Here is a 15,999-nt window from a genome sequence, read left to right as displayed (position 1 = left end):
AGAGTAGCGTTACAGATTACATCAGCATAATTTGGAGGTACTTTGATTACAGATTTATTGTAATGATAGTTCACATTAGCCTGACAAGCCAGACCCACATCAAGATGTTGGGTCCGGGATCACACCATTGGCAGGGCTCAATCTGAGGGGCGGGATAAACGGTTGTCTTTCAAATTCCCTCTGCATGCAATAGGATAGCTACAACCAACCAGAGCAACGAAGTAGGTGAAGCAGAGCTAGTTGATAGATTCAACTTTTGCCGTATACGGTCGGAACACATCTTCCTTTTTTAAGAATGACTTCAGTGCCATTCTTTGTTCTTTTCTCAAAGAAAAGCTTTGTCTTCCAGAGTACACATTACAATAAATGTGAAAAAAGATACAGATTTATATAAAACATTTTTATAGATACAGACTTGAAACAAGTAAACAACAGTGTAAGTACTTGAAGTATTGAGAGCGATTGAACGAGTGCAGATATTCACGTGTATATGTGTTATTTTGATTTACTGCTGAAGGAAGAGCCCTTTGAGGGAAACAAGGTAAGATGCAGGTATTATTATGTTTGGGTGTGTCCATGTGATCGGATTGATTAAAAGTGTTAAAATAAATGAACAAGCTAGTTTTATTTTCTTCTCCATGTTGTGAATTTTTATTTCTCAAGTTTACCATTTTTCCATTGTAATTTAGAGTCCACTGGACTTCATCCTCCCTGGCCGTAGCAACCCGTTCACAAAGATAGCGTATAGTGAATGAAAGAGCAGTGTCTGTCCATTTTTTTAATTGTGTTCATAGCAATACCTTGTTCAGCATGTCGTTGCCATGTATCCGTCAATGTAAAAACCTTGTTTCACTCTTGGCTGCCTGTAAAATGCCACCGCGACAGATGTTTGAAACAGGATTTGCATGTCTTCGGTTTTCTCGTTAATCTGACAGAATGAGCTGCGAAACACAGAGATGCTGTCAGCCGCCTGTGCAGTGGGGGTGGGCTGCTGCTTTGCGGCCCCTATTGGAGGTAAGACCAGACATTGTGATCATAGCTGGCCACTGGAGATAACGCCATATCACATTTACGACAGTGACGATTCCCTGTATACTTTCAGCTTTGAGCAGAGTTGTTTGTTGACGATCTGCTGTGTTGTGGCAGGAGTGCTGTTTAGTATTGAGGTCACATCCACGTTCTTTGCCGTGAGGAACTACTGGAGAGGATTCTTCGCTGCAACCTTCAGTGCCTTTATCTTCAGGGTGCTGGCAGTGTGGAATAAGGATGAGGGTGAGGGAGGAATCCGTTATGATAGCCAACACTGTCAGATGATTCATTCGTCATATATTTCTGACTGTCATTCTCTCTTCGCCATATTGCAGAGACGATCACGGCTCTCTTTAAAACGCGCTTTCGTCTGGACTTTCCCTTTGACCTACAAGAGCTTCCAGCTTTTGCTGTGCTCGGGTTTGTGTCTCACCTTTCTCCCAAAAGCAAATATGATTTACATGATTTTAATTATGGAAGTCAGATTTAATGCAAACTAATATCCTTGTCTTGGAACATTTGTGTTAAATATGTCTAAGCTCATTAGCTTATACTTCTGCTTTCTGAGATAAACACTGAGAGGTGTGTTCACAAGTCTAATCTTTAAATCCAACTAGTTTGTGATTCGTAGTTCTTAGCTGTAAAATAGAAATGTGCAATGGTCATAGTAATGGTCATAATGTTTTTCTCAGAATTGCCAGTGGTTTTGGAGGGGCGTTGTTTGTGTACCTGAACAGGATCATAGTGGAGTCTATGAGAAAACAGAAAACCATCAACAAGTTTTTGCTAAAAAAGTGAGTTTTTCAATGTTAACGGCAATTCTTATTGTACAATGTATTTTATTTAGGAACCAGCTCAGAATGTTTTATTTCATTGTAAAAGAATGTTAATTAAAATATATTTTCTGTTTTCAGTGCTGGATTAATATTGAAACTTTTTTCAAATGAATAATATTAAATTATTAATGTTATATTAAATAGTCAAATGTTTATTTATTATATTCAAATAATACATTTTCTCTTTCATGTTTGCCTTCCCATAGAAGACTAGTGTATCCAGCAGTGGTCACTCTTCTTATCTCCACACTTACCTTTCCTCCAGGGTTCGGACAGTTCATGGCAGGCCAGGTCTGATGTTTCATTGTTTGTCTCATCAAAATGGTTTCCTTCTCTATCCCTTTCTTCATTCTATATCCAAACTTTTTCAGTCTTTCAAGTGTGCTTCATGCTGATAGATTAATTTGTTCCGGATCAGTAATTATGACTTCAATAACAAACTGCATTGCCTCCTCATTTAGCTTACTCAACATGAGTCACTAGTGGCACTGTTTGACAACCTGACCTGGTACAAGCAAGGTGTTGCTGAGGAGTTTGCGTACCCAAGTCACGTACCTCAGGCCTGGAAGCACCCACAAGTCAGTGTGTTCATCACACTTCTCCTCTTCATTGTCATGAAGGTGGGTCTCGATTATAAAGTAATGTAATGTATAATGTAAATTATAAAGGCCATGAATGTTAACAGCAATGGGCAATATGTGAATGTAACACACCGATCAGGCATAATATTATGAAGGTTCTAGAAAGTATGAGGTGAAGTCTATAACACTGATTATCTCTTCATCACGGCACCTGTTAGTGGGTGGGATATATTAGGCAGCAAGTGAACATTTTGTCCTCAAAGCTGATGTGTTAAAAGCAGGAAAAATGGGCAAGCATAAGGATTTGAGCGAGTTAGACAAGGGCCAAATTGTGATGGCTAGACAACTGGGTCAGAGCATCTCAAAAACTGCAGCTCTTGTGGGGTGTTCCCGGTCTGCAGTGGTCAGTATCTATCAAAACCGGTAACAGGGTCATGGGTGGCCAAGACTCATTGATGTACGTGGGGAGCGAAGGCTGGCCCGTGTGGTCCGATCAAACAGACGAGCTACTGTAGCTCAAATTGCTCAAGAAGTTAATGCTGGTTCTGATAGAAAGGTGTCAGAATACACAGTGCATGTATGCCTGGCTGCATAGCCGCAAACCAGTCTGGATGCCCATGCTGACCCCTGTCCACCGCGAAAAAAAAACAAAAAACGTCAACAGTGGCCACATGAGCTTTAGAACTGGACCACGGAGCAATGGAAGAAAGTGGCCTGGTCTGATGAATCACTTTTTCTTTTACATCACGTGGATGGCCGGGTGCATGTGCGTTGCGTACCTGGGGAACACATGGCACCAGGATGCACTATGGGAAGAAGACAAGCCGGAGGAGGCAGTGTGATGCTTTGGGCAATGTTCTGCTGGGAAACCTTGGGTCCTGCCATCCATGTGGATGTTACTTTGACATGTACCACCTACCTAAGCATTGTTGCAGTGCAGACCATGTACACCCTTTCATGGAAACGGTATTCCCTGGTGGCTGTGGCCTCTTTCAGCAGGATAATGCACCCTGCCTCAAAGCAAAAATGGTTCAGGAATGGTTTGAGGAGCACAACAACGAGTTTGAGGTGTTGACTTGGCCTCCAAATTCCCCAGATCTCAATCCAATCGAGCATCGGTGGATCTTGCTGAACAAACAAGTCTGATCCATGGAGGCCCCACCTTGCAACTTACAGGACTTAAAGGATCTGCTGCTAACATATTGGTGCCAGATACCACAGCACACCTTCAAGGGTCTAGTGGAGTCCATGCCTCGACGGGTCAGGGCTGTTTTGGCAGCAAAAGGGGGACCAACAGAACATACAGTTGATATTTGATTGGCTTCATTTAGAATCATTCTCGTTGCAAAAATAAATATCTGGTTATATTGAAATGTCAGTTACTCAATATTAACTGTTAATGATCTTTTAAAAAAAGTTGCAATCATGCTGTTGTGCTGAAAACCAGCACTGTTTTAATTCGGCTGCAGGTAAATCACAGCTATTCTGATTTTCAGTACAGCATCACAATTGCGAGTGTGATGGTGCTTAATTATTAAAGTGTGTCTTTGTTCAAGTGTGTGACCTTGTGGCTCTTGAATGTTTCTCCTCAGTTCTGGATGTCAGCTGTGGCCACAACAATGCCTGTGCCTTGTGGGGCCTTCATGCCAGTTTTCCTCATCGGTATGTGATTTTATATTGTGCGTGTGTTGTTTTTAAAAGTCAACAGTGTGGGAAATGTTTTTTTGGTTTTCATTTCAAGTCATTTATGTATTATACCATTCAAAAGTTTGGAATAATCAAGATTTTTGAGATGTTTTTGAAATAAGACTCTTTTATGCTCACCAAGCTTGCATTTATTTAATCGAAAATACAGTAAAAACAGTAATATTTAAAAATATATTTTATTTTAATATATTGTGATGTCAAAGCTGAATTGTCAGCATCATTACATCTTTCAGAAATCATTCTAAAATGCTGTCATTCAATTCTAACATAAAAATCGTAATTATTCCAAACTTTCATCCAGCAGTGTATGAGCGAGCACTTTTGAACATTATTTTGCTCTTGTGTTCATACCAGCCATCATATTTTAGTTTGTTCTTAATGCTTGTTTTCCTTTTCCCGCAATCGTGTTCTCCATTTCCATCCCTCATCACTGTCTGCCTGTGTGTAAACTCGTGAAATCACTGCAGCTTTATTCTGGAGTCAATGTTTGTGACCTTATGTAAGTATATGTGTGTTACAAATTTGACGTTTTTTTGTCTCCCCCAAAATGTCATCAAAGCTAAAATGTGAATTCTGTGTGTGGTACAGGCGCTGCATTCGGTCGACTGGTCGGCGAGAGTATGGCCGCTTTCTTCCCCGAAGGGATACACGCCGACAGCACTGTATATCCCATAGTTCCCGGCGGATATGCAGTTGCTGGTGAGAGCATCCATTGTGCATGCATTCTCGCGGATGTCCATTTGTTTTCTTTCAAAAGCCATCAGTTTCAACCCATCGTGGCTATATCTTATTCACACACGTAATTGAACCTGCAGGGTGTTGTATGCAAGAGTCATACATTTTTCATTAACCCACACAAACCAACAGCCAAATTAGATCTTGCCTTTGGAAATGGCTTCAGCAGTAGCGCTGCATTGTGCAGCGGAGCAGAAAGCTTGTCAGGAGCACAATAGGAAATCAGATGGCTTGAGGCGGGTGACTGCTACTGTAATTTGATGCGGGACGAAATGGTGATTCCCACAGGGGCGGCAGCTCTTTCTGGCGCAGTCACTCACACGGTGTCCACCGCCGTCATTGTGTTCGAGCTGACCGGTCAAATCTCGCACATCCTGCCCGTGATGATCGCTGTGATATTGGCCAATGCCGTGGCTCAGAGTCTGCAGCCTTCCCTCTATGATTCCATCATCCGGATCCAGAAACTTCCCTACCTGCCAGAGCTGGGCTGGGGACAGGAGTGAGGGCTGTTATGTTCCTTCCCCAAATTATCACTCTCATATTATACCCCGGGCTTTTTGAATGCTCACTCCCATCTTGTTTTTTATTTGCCTGTAGGAAATATAATATCCGCGTGGAGGACATAATGGTGAGAGACGTGCGGTATATCACTATCTCCTCCTCTTACCGGGACCTGCAGGAAGCTCTTGTAACAGGCCAGCTTAAAACACTGGCCCTGGTGGAGTCCAAAGGTGAGACATGCATAAAATATCTGAATATTTTACACAAAAAAGTCGTTTTCGGCCTGTTAGTCCACCTTTTGCATTTTGGGAATTTTTAGACAGTCTCCTTCCCAAATTGTCTCCCCCCATTTTTCTCAATATGGAAGAGCAATTCTGATGAAATGACTGCAATGCCATATCAGTCTTTGATTGCTGAACCATTTTTGTCAAGAAATGAGGTTTTCATCAAAATTGGTTTTCAATGGCTGATGCCAATATCTAGAGAGCGAAGCATATACAGTCAAGCCAAAATGTATTCAGACCTTCAACATTTTCTCACATTATCACAGTTTATTCGCTATAGTTTAGAAAATGGTAGTAAAATATAACAAGAACTCAGAGTTCAACTGTGTCAGACCAAATTAATCTTGGTAATGTCAGATAACTTTGATTAGAAAGGTATGTAATGGATTACAATCAACAAATCAGCTGTCAGCTAATAAATTTAAGTACACAATTAGATAAAACCATTTTAGGTCAACCAATTACCAAGCAATGCTTAATTTAGTTCAGGCTGTGGTGTAAAAGGTCGCATTAGCAATTAAAGAAAAAACACTTAAGCAAAACATGGTCAGGTCAAAGTGTCTGAATAATTTTGGTCCCACATTTTTATACATTTTACTGGTAGTCCATTGTATGAAGAATTTTTGGTTATAAAATGTTTACTTTATTTTGCTATCCTCACATACATAAATTAACTATAGTGTCCTGCACCCACCAGTAAAAAATGATAACTGGTGTCTGAATAATTTTTGGTTTGACTAACTATATGTATAGTTTTGGGTCAGTACGAACTTAATATTTATACTTTTATTCAGAAACGCTGCACTGAAATTGAATTAAAGTGACAGTAAAAAACATTTAATGTATTTCAAATAAATGCAGTTCTATTCTTTCTATTCATCAAAGAATCTTGAAAAAAATGAATCACAGTTTCAACAAAATATTGAGCTGCACAACTGTTTTACACATTTATCATAAGACTAGAGTATGATTTGAGATGATCCAAACAGCACCTTGAGCCACAATAGAAGAGCATCTGATCATCTGGGTAGAGTCACATGATCATTTGATTAGTGACTCAGAAATAGTGCAGAATCTGAAATACGTTTTATGTCAAAGCTTTTATTTGTTTTATGTTTTTCAAAATCGTAAAAATGTATGCCTATTTAAGGTTTACATTTTATGTTTTCAATGTGTAAAATATGCTGATAGCAATTCTGGGTTAATATATCGGTCTACCACTAGACCTGTACAGAGAAGGAAATGAGCTTCTGCACAAATATGAAGAAGCAGTTTATTATAGGTGTTTGTGTGATGCTTAAAAACTGCTCAAAAGAAAAATAACTGTAAAAATGAGGCTGTAAATACTTTTTGGTGTTTGATTTCAGTTTCTTTTCCAGCCGTTTTCTTGAAGTTTCCAAATGAAAGCTCAGAGTTGGAAATGTTCTCCCACAATTCCACCTCATACCCTGTGACAGTCACATTCTTTACCTTCTCCATCTCCTTTCCACCCTCCCACCATTTCCCTTTGCTATCCCCCGTTCCTCCAGCTATCCCGCTGTGTCTCTCTCACTTCTCTCTTTCTCTCTCTCTCCCTCTCTGTCTGGTCTCTCTGCTGTCTCCCTTGCCTGTGTCCCCACCTGGCTCCAGAGTCCATGATCCTGCTGGGTTCTATAGAGCGCTCCCAGCTGCAGTCGCTGCTCTCGCTGCAGCTCAGCCGAGCTCGCAGGCTGGACTACTTGAGAGAACGTGCTCAGGACAACGGCACCCATGTGCCCACCTTCCCCCAAGACTCTCCCCCCAAGACTGGCCATGGCGTACGTTTCCTGGTATGAACTTCACAGAGAAAATGCTGGTGTTAATTACAAGACAGCAATCTAAAGCGGCAATGGACATTTCTTCCCCACATAATTTTACATGATTTTAGAGATGCACCAGACATAGACTTGTGAAAGACAACACCAGGTTATAGGATTAGTTCAACCATTATTGTTATTATTTACTCACCCGCATGTTGTTCTGAGCCTGAATGCTATTTTTCTGCTCAGCTTTGACGTTATTGATGGCAAAAATCTATAAAACAATGTCAGACTAACATTGAACATAATTAACCAAGCCTATATGCGGTTTTCACTTAAACACGGAAGGAGAAATCTTAATAGTGACCAACAGGGCTTGGCATTAAAGGAACACTGTGTAATATCATTGCGCCGCTGCACCCATGGTACGCCAGCAAAGTTCCTTGATTATTACGCAGGAATGAGAGTATAGTTCCTAGCCATATCGCAACTTTTCATTTTCCGTCGGTCTTAGTACACGATGTAACTACAAAAGAGTCAAGTTTTAACTTTGGTCATTTTTGAGCGAGATGCTAACGGTCTAATCAGATTCAATGATCTATGCTAAGCTATGCTAAAAGTGCTACCGCCAGACCCGGGAGATCGGCTGAATGGATTTTAAAATGGTAAAACTCACCTGTTTAACTCTAGGGGAGATGGAAAATGAGCCTATTTAAAAAATAAAAAAGTGGATTGTACCTTTAATGCTAAGCCCTGTTGGTCACTATTAAGATTTCTCCTTCCGTTTTTAAGTGAAAACTGCATATAGGCTTGGAACGACACAGGACATGTGATTTATAAGTGAAGTATTTCATTAATTATGTTCAATGTTAGACTGACATTGTTTTTGGAGTCTGTGACTCCCAGCTGTCTGTATTTCTCAAGAAGAACAAAGGACTGTCATTTCGTCCCAAAGAATTCCTTCCCGACAGGCTGTCGTCTCTGAGCTCAGTAATACATCTGGGAGTACATGGAGTCTGTTTTAGTAATCAACTTTACGGATGAATCTATCTAATAGACAGTTTTTTCCCAGATCTCCACTGAAGAGTCCTCATTCAGCCCCACACTGACTAACTCCCAGATCCCCCTCAAGTCTGCTCTGAAGACGGTGTCTGCAATCAGCAACACGGAGTCACTGAACAGTGTGTATATAACACTTACTCACACATTTCAACTCCTACTCATGTATGTCGTGTTGCGAACTGTCTGCGACCCCCTGGTACGCACCCATCTTGTGCTAATCTAATCACTCCTCTTCTGCAGGCTCTCCGAATCTCTCCTCTGGGGAACCTGTGAAGGAGCTCGTAGAGGTACGATGGCTCTCTAGGGGGATTGTGGGTGATACGCAGTACTTAAGTAGCTGTAGATTTTACAGGTGCCCAAGGGCTAAATATGGGACGAGAGACTCACAATTAGCCTAAACATCTGGTTTAACAACCTTTTTTTAATGTTTTCGATGCTTGTCTAAGGCTTTGTTCAGACAGGCAGTAATCGACTCAATTATGTTTTGTTGTCTGATGTTTGAAAAATTTGGACAAACTTAATTCAAAGCTCCTAAATATATGTATTCAAAGCAGATGAATTTACTGTTAAACACCCTTTCTGCCTTTGTCTTTGGAGGACCAATGGCTCTAACAGTTTCCCTTGATAATAGTCAATGTTGAAGCGGCAACTGTTGACTGAGCCTTGCGTTAAAGTTGCATTAACGCTTTATGCTCCTCCCTTTTTTTATCTGTTATGTCTGGAAGAGCAATGCTGGCCCCAAGGCTCCTAAGAGGAGCAGGAGGCCCAAGCGTGTGAAGATACCCATGGTGGTAAGAACGCTGCCGCAGGGACTCGTTCCACTCGCCCACAAACACGCATCATTGGGGGTGGCAGTGGCACAGCCAATAGGGCCTTTACATCTTAGAGGCCTTATTGCTCTCTGCATGTGTGCTGTATTGATACACTCCTCCAGCTTAGTACTTCCCCTCTAGGGAAAAGGGAACAAGCTGACTCATGAGATGAATCATTCCATGTTATGAAGTGTATATTTGTCTCTCATGGAATGAGTGCGTTTGTGTGACGCATGGTTTGGTTTTGAGGGTTTTCAAGATTCAGAACGGGCTCAGGAGCCCCGTATGTTCGTAAACCTATGGACGGACGTCAGAGGATGCTGTAATTGGACCCATTTCTTTTGAACAAAGCTTCACAAAGTTGATTCAAGTCCAATTTTCAACTGGAGCCTTAAACTCTCCAATCAAATTAAGAACCTTTTGAAAAGCTATTCCCTGTCTTAGTTCTTTATTGCCTTCAGAATGGCATCCAATCTACCTCATCCTCCCCTGGGCTGCGTTTAATGTATTGCTTAAGCTTGCTAATGTTTAGTAAAGCTTGAGCCGCTTCGGTAGATTACATTAGTATGTGTAGCTTGTCTTGTGAACTGAATGAATTGCATGAACGCTTGTTAGGACAAGAACGTATGACGGACATTCGTGCGTTTCTGTGTCTAATTCTCGACTTGATGTTTCCAGGATACACCTGATGTGGACGATGACATGTCAACAGCAGAGGTATAAATACTGTACTTACCCCTAAATGTTGTAAAAATTGTATTATTGTATCACACATTCAGAGGTGTAACTAAGGTGAGTTCTAGAATATACAGTGGGGTCCAACAGTCTGATTCTGGCATTCAAAATCTTATGTAAACTTAGAAATGAACCAATACAAAGAATGTGCTGCTCTGTTTCTTGGTATATAATTTAATACGTAAATTCGTGACATTAATCATGCGACCCAGACATGTTTGCTTCCATGTTTTGTTTTTTTGCTTCTCTTTTATCCGTCCATGGTGATATGCAGCATGTAATCAGTTCAACCCCCCAAAAAATCAGAGTCAAACAGAAAATAAATATTTGATGTTTAATATACAGTTATGTGGAGCAGGATTTCAATCCAGTGAGATTTCACTGTCAGCGGGGCCATGGAAATAGACACCAAATGACTGCCAAAACGTAATGTTGCTTATGCTAATACATGGAAGAGAAATTTCTATGGCTTGCCATTTAACCGTGTTGCTCCTGGTTAGCACACTGTGTAATAAAGCTAATTTTATAGCTTCTTAAAAATGGGTTCTGTAGGTTTTGTGGCTTCCAAAAAAAATGCTGTCAGAACACAAAAGGAGAAGTCCTGAAGAATGTCCTTTAAGAAAGTCTTAAAGAAATGTAAGATCTTGTAAATCACCCTTTAAAGCCATGGTGACTACTCACTGTGGTTTAAATGAAAAAGTGCATTTTCTTTTGTCTTCCACTAAAGAAAGTCATACAGACATTTTGGGGCGAATTATTCCTTTGATATTTAATGGACTTCTTAATGACAGGATAGTTCTGGCAGGTCACGTTAGTCAAGCTCGCATCAGCTGACTGTCAGCTGATCACATCTACCTATAGGAATACCATGTCTATCACAGCATACATGTATAAGCTCCTTCAGTATTATCAGCTGCTACCGTGTTTCTCCAGAGCTAATTACCCTCCTCTATCCCCAGCTCCTTCTCTCGTCCAGTCAGGATTTGGTATTCTGATTCCCCTTGAATCAGACTAAATTCCCGAATTATGTTGTACATTAAATATTGGCATTAATGATATCTGCAATACATTATGTTGGTTCTGTTCTGTTTACCCAAAGGTTATAGCTGCTCTTGCCCAGAACAGAACGATACCGCCAATCCAAACGATATTTTTAATTGTCAATCATCTTTGACGATAGTGGTTCTGACAGAATTATGATTATCTCATAGTATAAAACCTAGGATAATTCCCCATGTCTGTTTACATTATATTTGTTCTCTGAACTTTAGTACTTTTTTAGTTTTACCTTTTAAAAATGCCCCCCCCCCCATTATTTTCAGATAACAGAGTGGGAGGAGCAACAGTTGGATGAGGCTGTTAATTTCAACAACTGTAAAATAGACCCCGCCCCCTTTCAGCTGGTGGAACGGACATCTTTGCATAAGGTACAATCTGCATCTGCTGTATCTGCCAAGAATAGAGAGCTGCAGTGATGATGTATTTTTGTAGGACAACCCAGAAGTCCGCACCACCCTGGTTCCCTCAACAAAAAGCCAATAGGATATTTTCTATTGGCTTTTGAATTATTGAAGAAAATAAGCTCTGAGACCAACAAAAGTTTGATTCTGTTTATTATGATAACCTTTTATGAATTTTAAAGCCTAAAAATAATATCCAGAAGTAAAACGCTAAACATAGGCTATAAACGAACTACACATTGGCCGCATAATTTCAACATCACCACCATTAAAGGATTAGTTCACTTTAAAATGAAAATTACCCCACGATTTACTCACCCTCAAGACATCCTAGGTGTATATGACTGTCTTCTTTCTGATGAACACAATCAGAGTTATATTAATAAATAACTGACGCTTCCACGCTTTATGATGCAGTGAACTGGGCTTATGAGTTTGAAGCCCCTAAAAGTGCCTCCATCCATTATGAAAGTAATCCATACGGCTCTGGGGGGTTAATAAAGGCCTTCTGAAGTGAATCGATGGGGTTTTGTAAGAAAAATATCCATATTGAAAACTTTATCTAGTAAAATATGTAGCTTCAGACAGACTGCCTTCCATATTCAACCTACACAGAAAGAATAATATCATACAACGCGCCAGTTACATATTTTCCGTACGTTGAAGCTAGATATTTTACTTTATAACGTTTTAAATATGGTTATTTTTCTTACAAAACTTGATCGATTCACTTCAGAAGGCCTTTATTAACCCCCCAGAGCCGTGTGGAGTATGTTAATGAAGGATGGATGCACTTTTTCTTCAAAGCCATTATAAGGCGTGGAAGCGCCAGGATATTTTTATTAATATAACTCTGATATCGTTAATGAGAAAGAAGAAAGTTATACACACCTATGATGGGTTGAAGGTGAGTAAATCATGGGGTAATTTTCATTTTAAAGTGAACTACTCCTTTAGCTTTTGACTATTGCAGTTTTTTTGTTTTGTTTTTTAAGATTCCTGGAAGTTTGCATTCGAATTGTTTTCAAGAGCATAATTATAAACTCAACCAGGCTGCAAAAGCAACTAGTGAGTAGATGAGTTTTCCTGCTCTGAATGGTGACTTTAATGTCACAGATAAACTCTGTCGTCACATTTAGCGACTTCTTCACCACAAATAAGCATTCAGACATTTAACCAAAAATCCATTAAAACAAAATATTGACTTCAGGATAGTGGAATCGAAAGCTACTAAAATGCCAACTTGTTTCTGGGTTTTGACTTACAAAAATATGTCCTCCCTGCAGTGCTCTCTTATTTGGCCTTTAACGCATTTATCATAAAAAAGTGTCAATTATTTGTATGATGTATTCCAAATGTTCTGAAGTAAAAAATATAAAACGCAAGTCATATGGAAAACAAACTGGCCGGTTTTGCTATCAAAGTTGCCCTTTGATGAAATGTGAGCATTAGTCCTTTTCTCTGTCCCTTTGTGCATTACAGACACACACCATTTTCTCTCTACTTGGCCTGGATCATGCCTATGTCACCAGCACCGGACGTCTTGTAGGAGTCGTCTCTTTGAAAGAGGTGTGTGATCGTATAGCTCTTCTTTTACTCCGGAAAAATGCTTACATTTCAAAAATTGATTGTGTCTTTCTGTAGCTGCGTAAGGCCATCGAGGGCTCTGTAACTGTGACTGGAGTGAAAGTCCGTCCCCCGCTGGCCAGCTTTCGGGACAGCGGCAACAGCAGCAGCGTCTCAGAGGTCACCGAGCTCCACAAGTTCTGGAGCCGTCACAAGAGTCTGTCATTGCCACGGGAACCCAACCTCCCCGACCTGGAAGACCAAGCGGAGCAGCCGTCTGAGGGCAGCCTTGTGAATGAGACGGAGTGCACAGAGCTGTCCAGTCAGAACAGCCCCTTACACACAGACGACCAATCAGAGCCGCCCTACACCGATGCTACGCCCCAAGAGGAGCACCTACCGCAGCTCCCCTGTGACTGTACCCATGTAGAGGACGAAGGCTCGGAGGCAGTCAGTGAGCAGTGCCCAGCTCCAAATGAGGAAGCAGTGAAAGAGGGCGGCCCCTCGCCGCCAGCTGCTCAGCCGGAATGACAGCTGCTTGTGGTTGGTAACGCACACTCCATTTACACCATAAGCGGGATTGTGAAGTCAGGTTGAGGAGAACCTGGAGGAAGTCTTTAAGCAGTGAAGCATACTCTCTGCTCCGTACTAATCAAACCAACACCAATCGCTGGTCCTGCCTTCACACGAAACACGCCATGTGTGTTTGTATGTGTAGGATGTCATAGATAAGCTCTGCAGCATGAGTGCCGTGTATGTTCGACGATTTCAGACCGGGCTCATGAGCGATCGTCTGTTTGTACGCATGTATTCGTTGTAAATGTGTTGATTTGTGGCTTCGTAGGACATTTCTGTTTATGTGTGCGTGTTGATTTACGTTGGTGAGGTTAATTTAAATAAGTTTATGTTCGACGATATCACAGCGCTTTTGCTGTGCGTGCGGGTTTTCATCATAAACTTGTTTGTTCGTTGATTTGTGGCTTCACGGCGCATTTGTCTGTGTTTTTTTCCCCCATCTTTGCGCAAGCAACAGAGTCTGCGTAAGAAAAGCTGTGTGTGTGTGCGAGAGTGACTCAGCTGCACCTAGCCAACGCACCCATCTGGTGCCGACACTTTAAATCCAAATAAAATTGTCTCTGAGAGCCAAACTACAATTTTGCTCTAAATATAGCCCTTAATAACCCACACTGCAAGGAAACACGGAGGGAGAGAGCGGGGGAAAGAAAGGGAGCGGGTAGGCAAGAGAGGACACAGAAGACATGGAGAGAACAAGAACATGATGCAAAATGAGAGAGAGAAAGAAAGGACACAGGAAAGAGAGTCGTGGAAAGGCAGGAGAATGAATGGGAGAGTGGGGTAAACTGTGTTGCACAAGTTAATCAGGCAAATTAATATACTTGATTATGTTTCAGAATACGTTGGGGCAAAGATATGACTTACCAAGAAAAATGGTCCAGTGACACAACTTACCCCACCATTGGGGAACGTTTGAACTATATTCATTAAATGTTCACATTTTTTAATAATCTCGTTCAAGGTTTATTTTCATAAAATAACTACAAAAATGTTGTGTATTTGCAACAATATTCAGCATTTTATCATACTATTTGTTTTTTCATGCATTTAGATGCAAAGCTCATCCTCACTGTTAGCCACTGGCACCTTTAAGCACCTGACACACTTTACCCCAAAGCTAAAATCTCCATAGCAAAATACATTTTTTATTCATGACATGATTTAATAATTCATGACATCTTTTGTTTTATACACTGGCAATTCACCAAAATGTGTGATTTACAGTACTGTGCTAAAGTCTTAGGTATGTCATACCGGCTGTTGTCTGACTCTTTGTGCATACAAAAATCTCACTGGATTATTACAATTAACCCTCTGGTGCTCTTCGGTCATTTCTGATCGGAAAATTTTCTGTTTTGAAATTTTAAAAATCACTGCTTCATCGGAATGATATGAAACTTGGTGACTTTTCTAGCATTAGGTATGTAAACACAAAAAAATTGGGGCCATGATTCGAGCATGCTAATTGGTCTTTAAAAAAAAGTAGAGTTCATTGTCTTCGGTCATAAATGACTGACCATAGGAAATGAATGGGAAATCGGCAAAAACACAAATATTCTCAGAATATTTGTGTGTACAATTTACAAATCGGCCACGATGATGAAAAAAGTACACAGCAGTAAAGGGGTGACACTCTAAAACATCAATAGTGCGATATTGACACATCCACTCACACACACACGCACAATTATACACACACACACACACACACCTATGAAAAACTAAACCTATGAACCACATTTAGAATTTTTAAAAATCACAGCTTCATCAGAATGATATGAAACTAGGTGACTTTTCTAGCACTAGGTATGTAAAGACAAAAGAATGGAGGGATTCGATTGATGCTAAGTGGTCCTAAAAAATTACTCCCACTTGTGCTCTTCGGTCAAAAATGACCACCATAGGAAATGAATGGGAAATCTACAAAAACACAAATTCACTGAAAAAAATCTATATTTCTAACAAACAAACAAAAAATCTAAAACTTTATAATAAATAGTCTTAGAGATTTTTTTAATATAATTCAAATCCATAAAAAAAAAACTAATTAAATGTGTTCAAAAGAGAACCAGGGAATTCTCAAGCCTCTCCATAGAGACCTCTAGTGATTACACCCATGGTTGCATGATTTCTTAAATAATTCCAAAAGAAGGTGCTAATCTGCCTTCAAAAAAATTATTTTGAAGGCCTAGTCTCTATTTTAACCTGAAATACTGTAATAGGCCTAATTAAAAAACATTACTAAAAAAAATTTCATTTTAATTTTCAATGGCAAAAATAGACCATAATTATTGCATAAATATTAAAAAATACGATCAAATCATCTCAAAGTACAAA

The 15,999-nt window shown here is 40.2% G+C and overlaps 1 protein-coding gene across 3 annotated transcripts in view; it reads left to right on the top strand.

Moving 5' to 3' along the window:
- The window catches only part of clcn2a (chloride channel, voltage-sensitive 2a), a 57,980-nt gene extending 42,293 nt beyond the window's left edge, over window positions 1-15,687 (top strand). For 2 of the 3 annotated variants that reach the window (XM_079818492.1, XM_079818493.1), the window contains 17 exons: window positions 936-1,014; window positions 1,147-1,272; window positions 1,365-1,449; window positions 1,722-1,823; window positions 2,072-2,156; window positions 2,327-2,485; window positions 4,039-4,108; window positions 5,177-5,387; window positions 5,486-5,619; window positions 7,303-7,481; window positions 8,524-8,632; window positions 8,754-8,800; window positions 9,239-9,304; window positions 10,004-10,042; window positions 11,383-11,487; window positions 13,003-13,089; window positions 13,165-15,687. In XM_079818492.1, coding sequence (XP_079674618.1) covers window positions 936-1,014; window positions 1,147-1,272; window positions 1,365-1,449; window positions 1,722-1,823; window positions 2,072-2,156; window positions 2,327-2,485; window positions 4,039-4,108; window positions 5,177-5,387; window positions 5,486-5,619; window positions 7,303-7,481; window positions 8,524-8,632; window positions 8,754-8,800; window positions 9,239-9,304; window positions 10,004-10,042; window positions 11,383-11,487; window positions 13,003-13,089; window positions 13,165-13,617 — 2,136 coding nt within the window. In that variant the 3' untranslated portion in view covers window positions 13,618-15,687. The remainder of the gene's footprint in view (window positions 1-935; window positions 1,015-1,146; window positions 1,273-1,364; window positions 1,450-1,721; window positions 1,824-2,071; window positions 2,157-2,326; window positions 2,486-4,038; window positions 4,109-5,176; window positions 5,388-5,485; window positions 5,620-7,302; window positions 7,482-8,523; window positions 8,633-8,753; window positions 8,801-9,238; window positions 9,305-10,003; window positions 10,043-11,382; window positions 11,488-13,002; window positions 13,090-13,164) is intronic. The other variant, XM_079818494.1, reaches the window with a different exon arrangement.
- Window positions 15,688-15,999: the final 312 nt, after the last annotated feature.

This window comes from Gobio gobio (genome assembly GCF_949357685.1).
Source record: "Gobio gobio genome assembly, chromosome: 6".
In the NCBI taxonomy this organism is placed as follows: domain Eukaryota; kingdom Metazoa; phylum Chordata; class Actinopteri; order Cypriniformes; family Gobionidae; genus Gobio; species Gobio gobio.
Note: the sequence above shows the minus strand (reverse complement) of the source record. Positions and strands in the feature narration are given on the sequence as shown.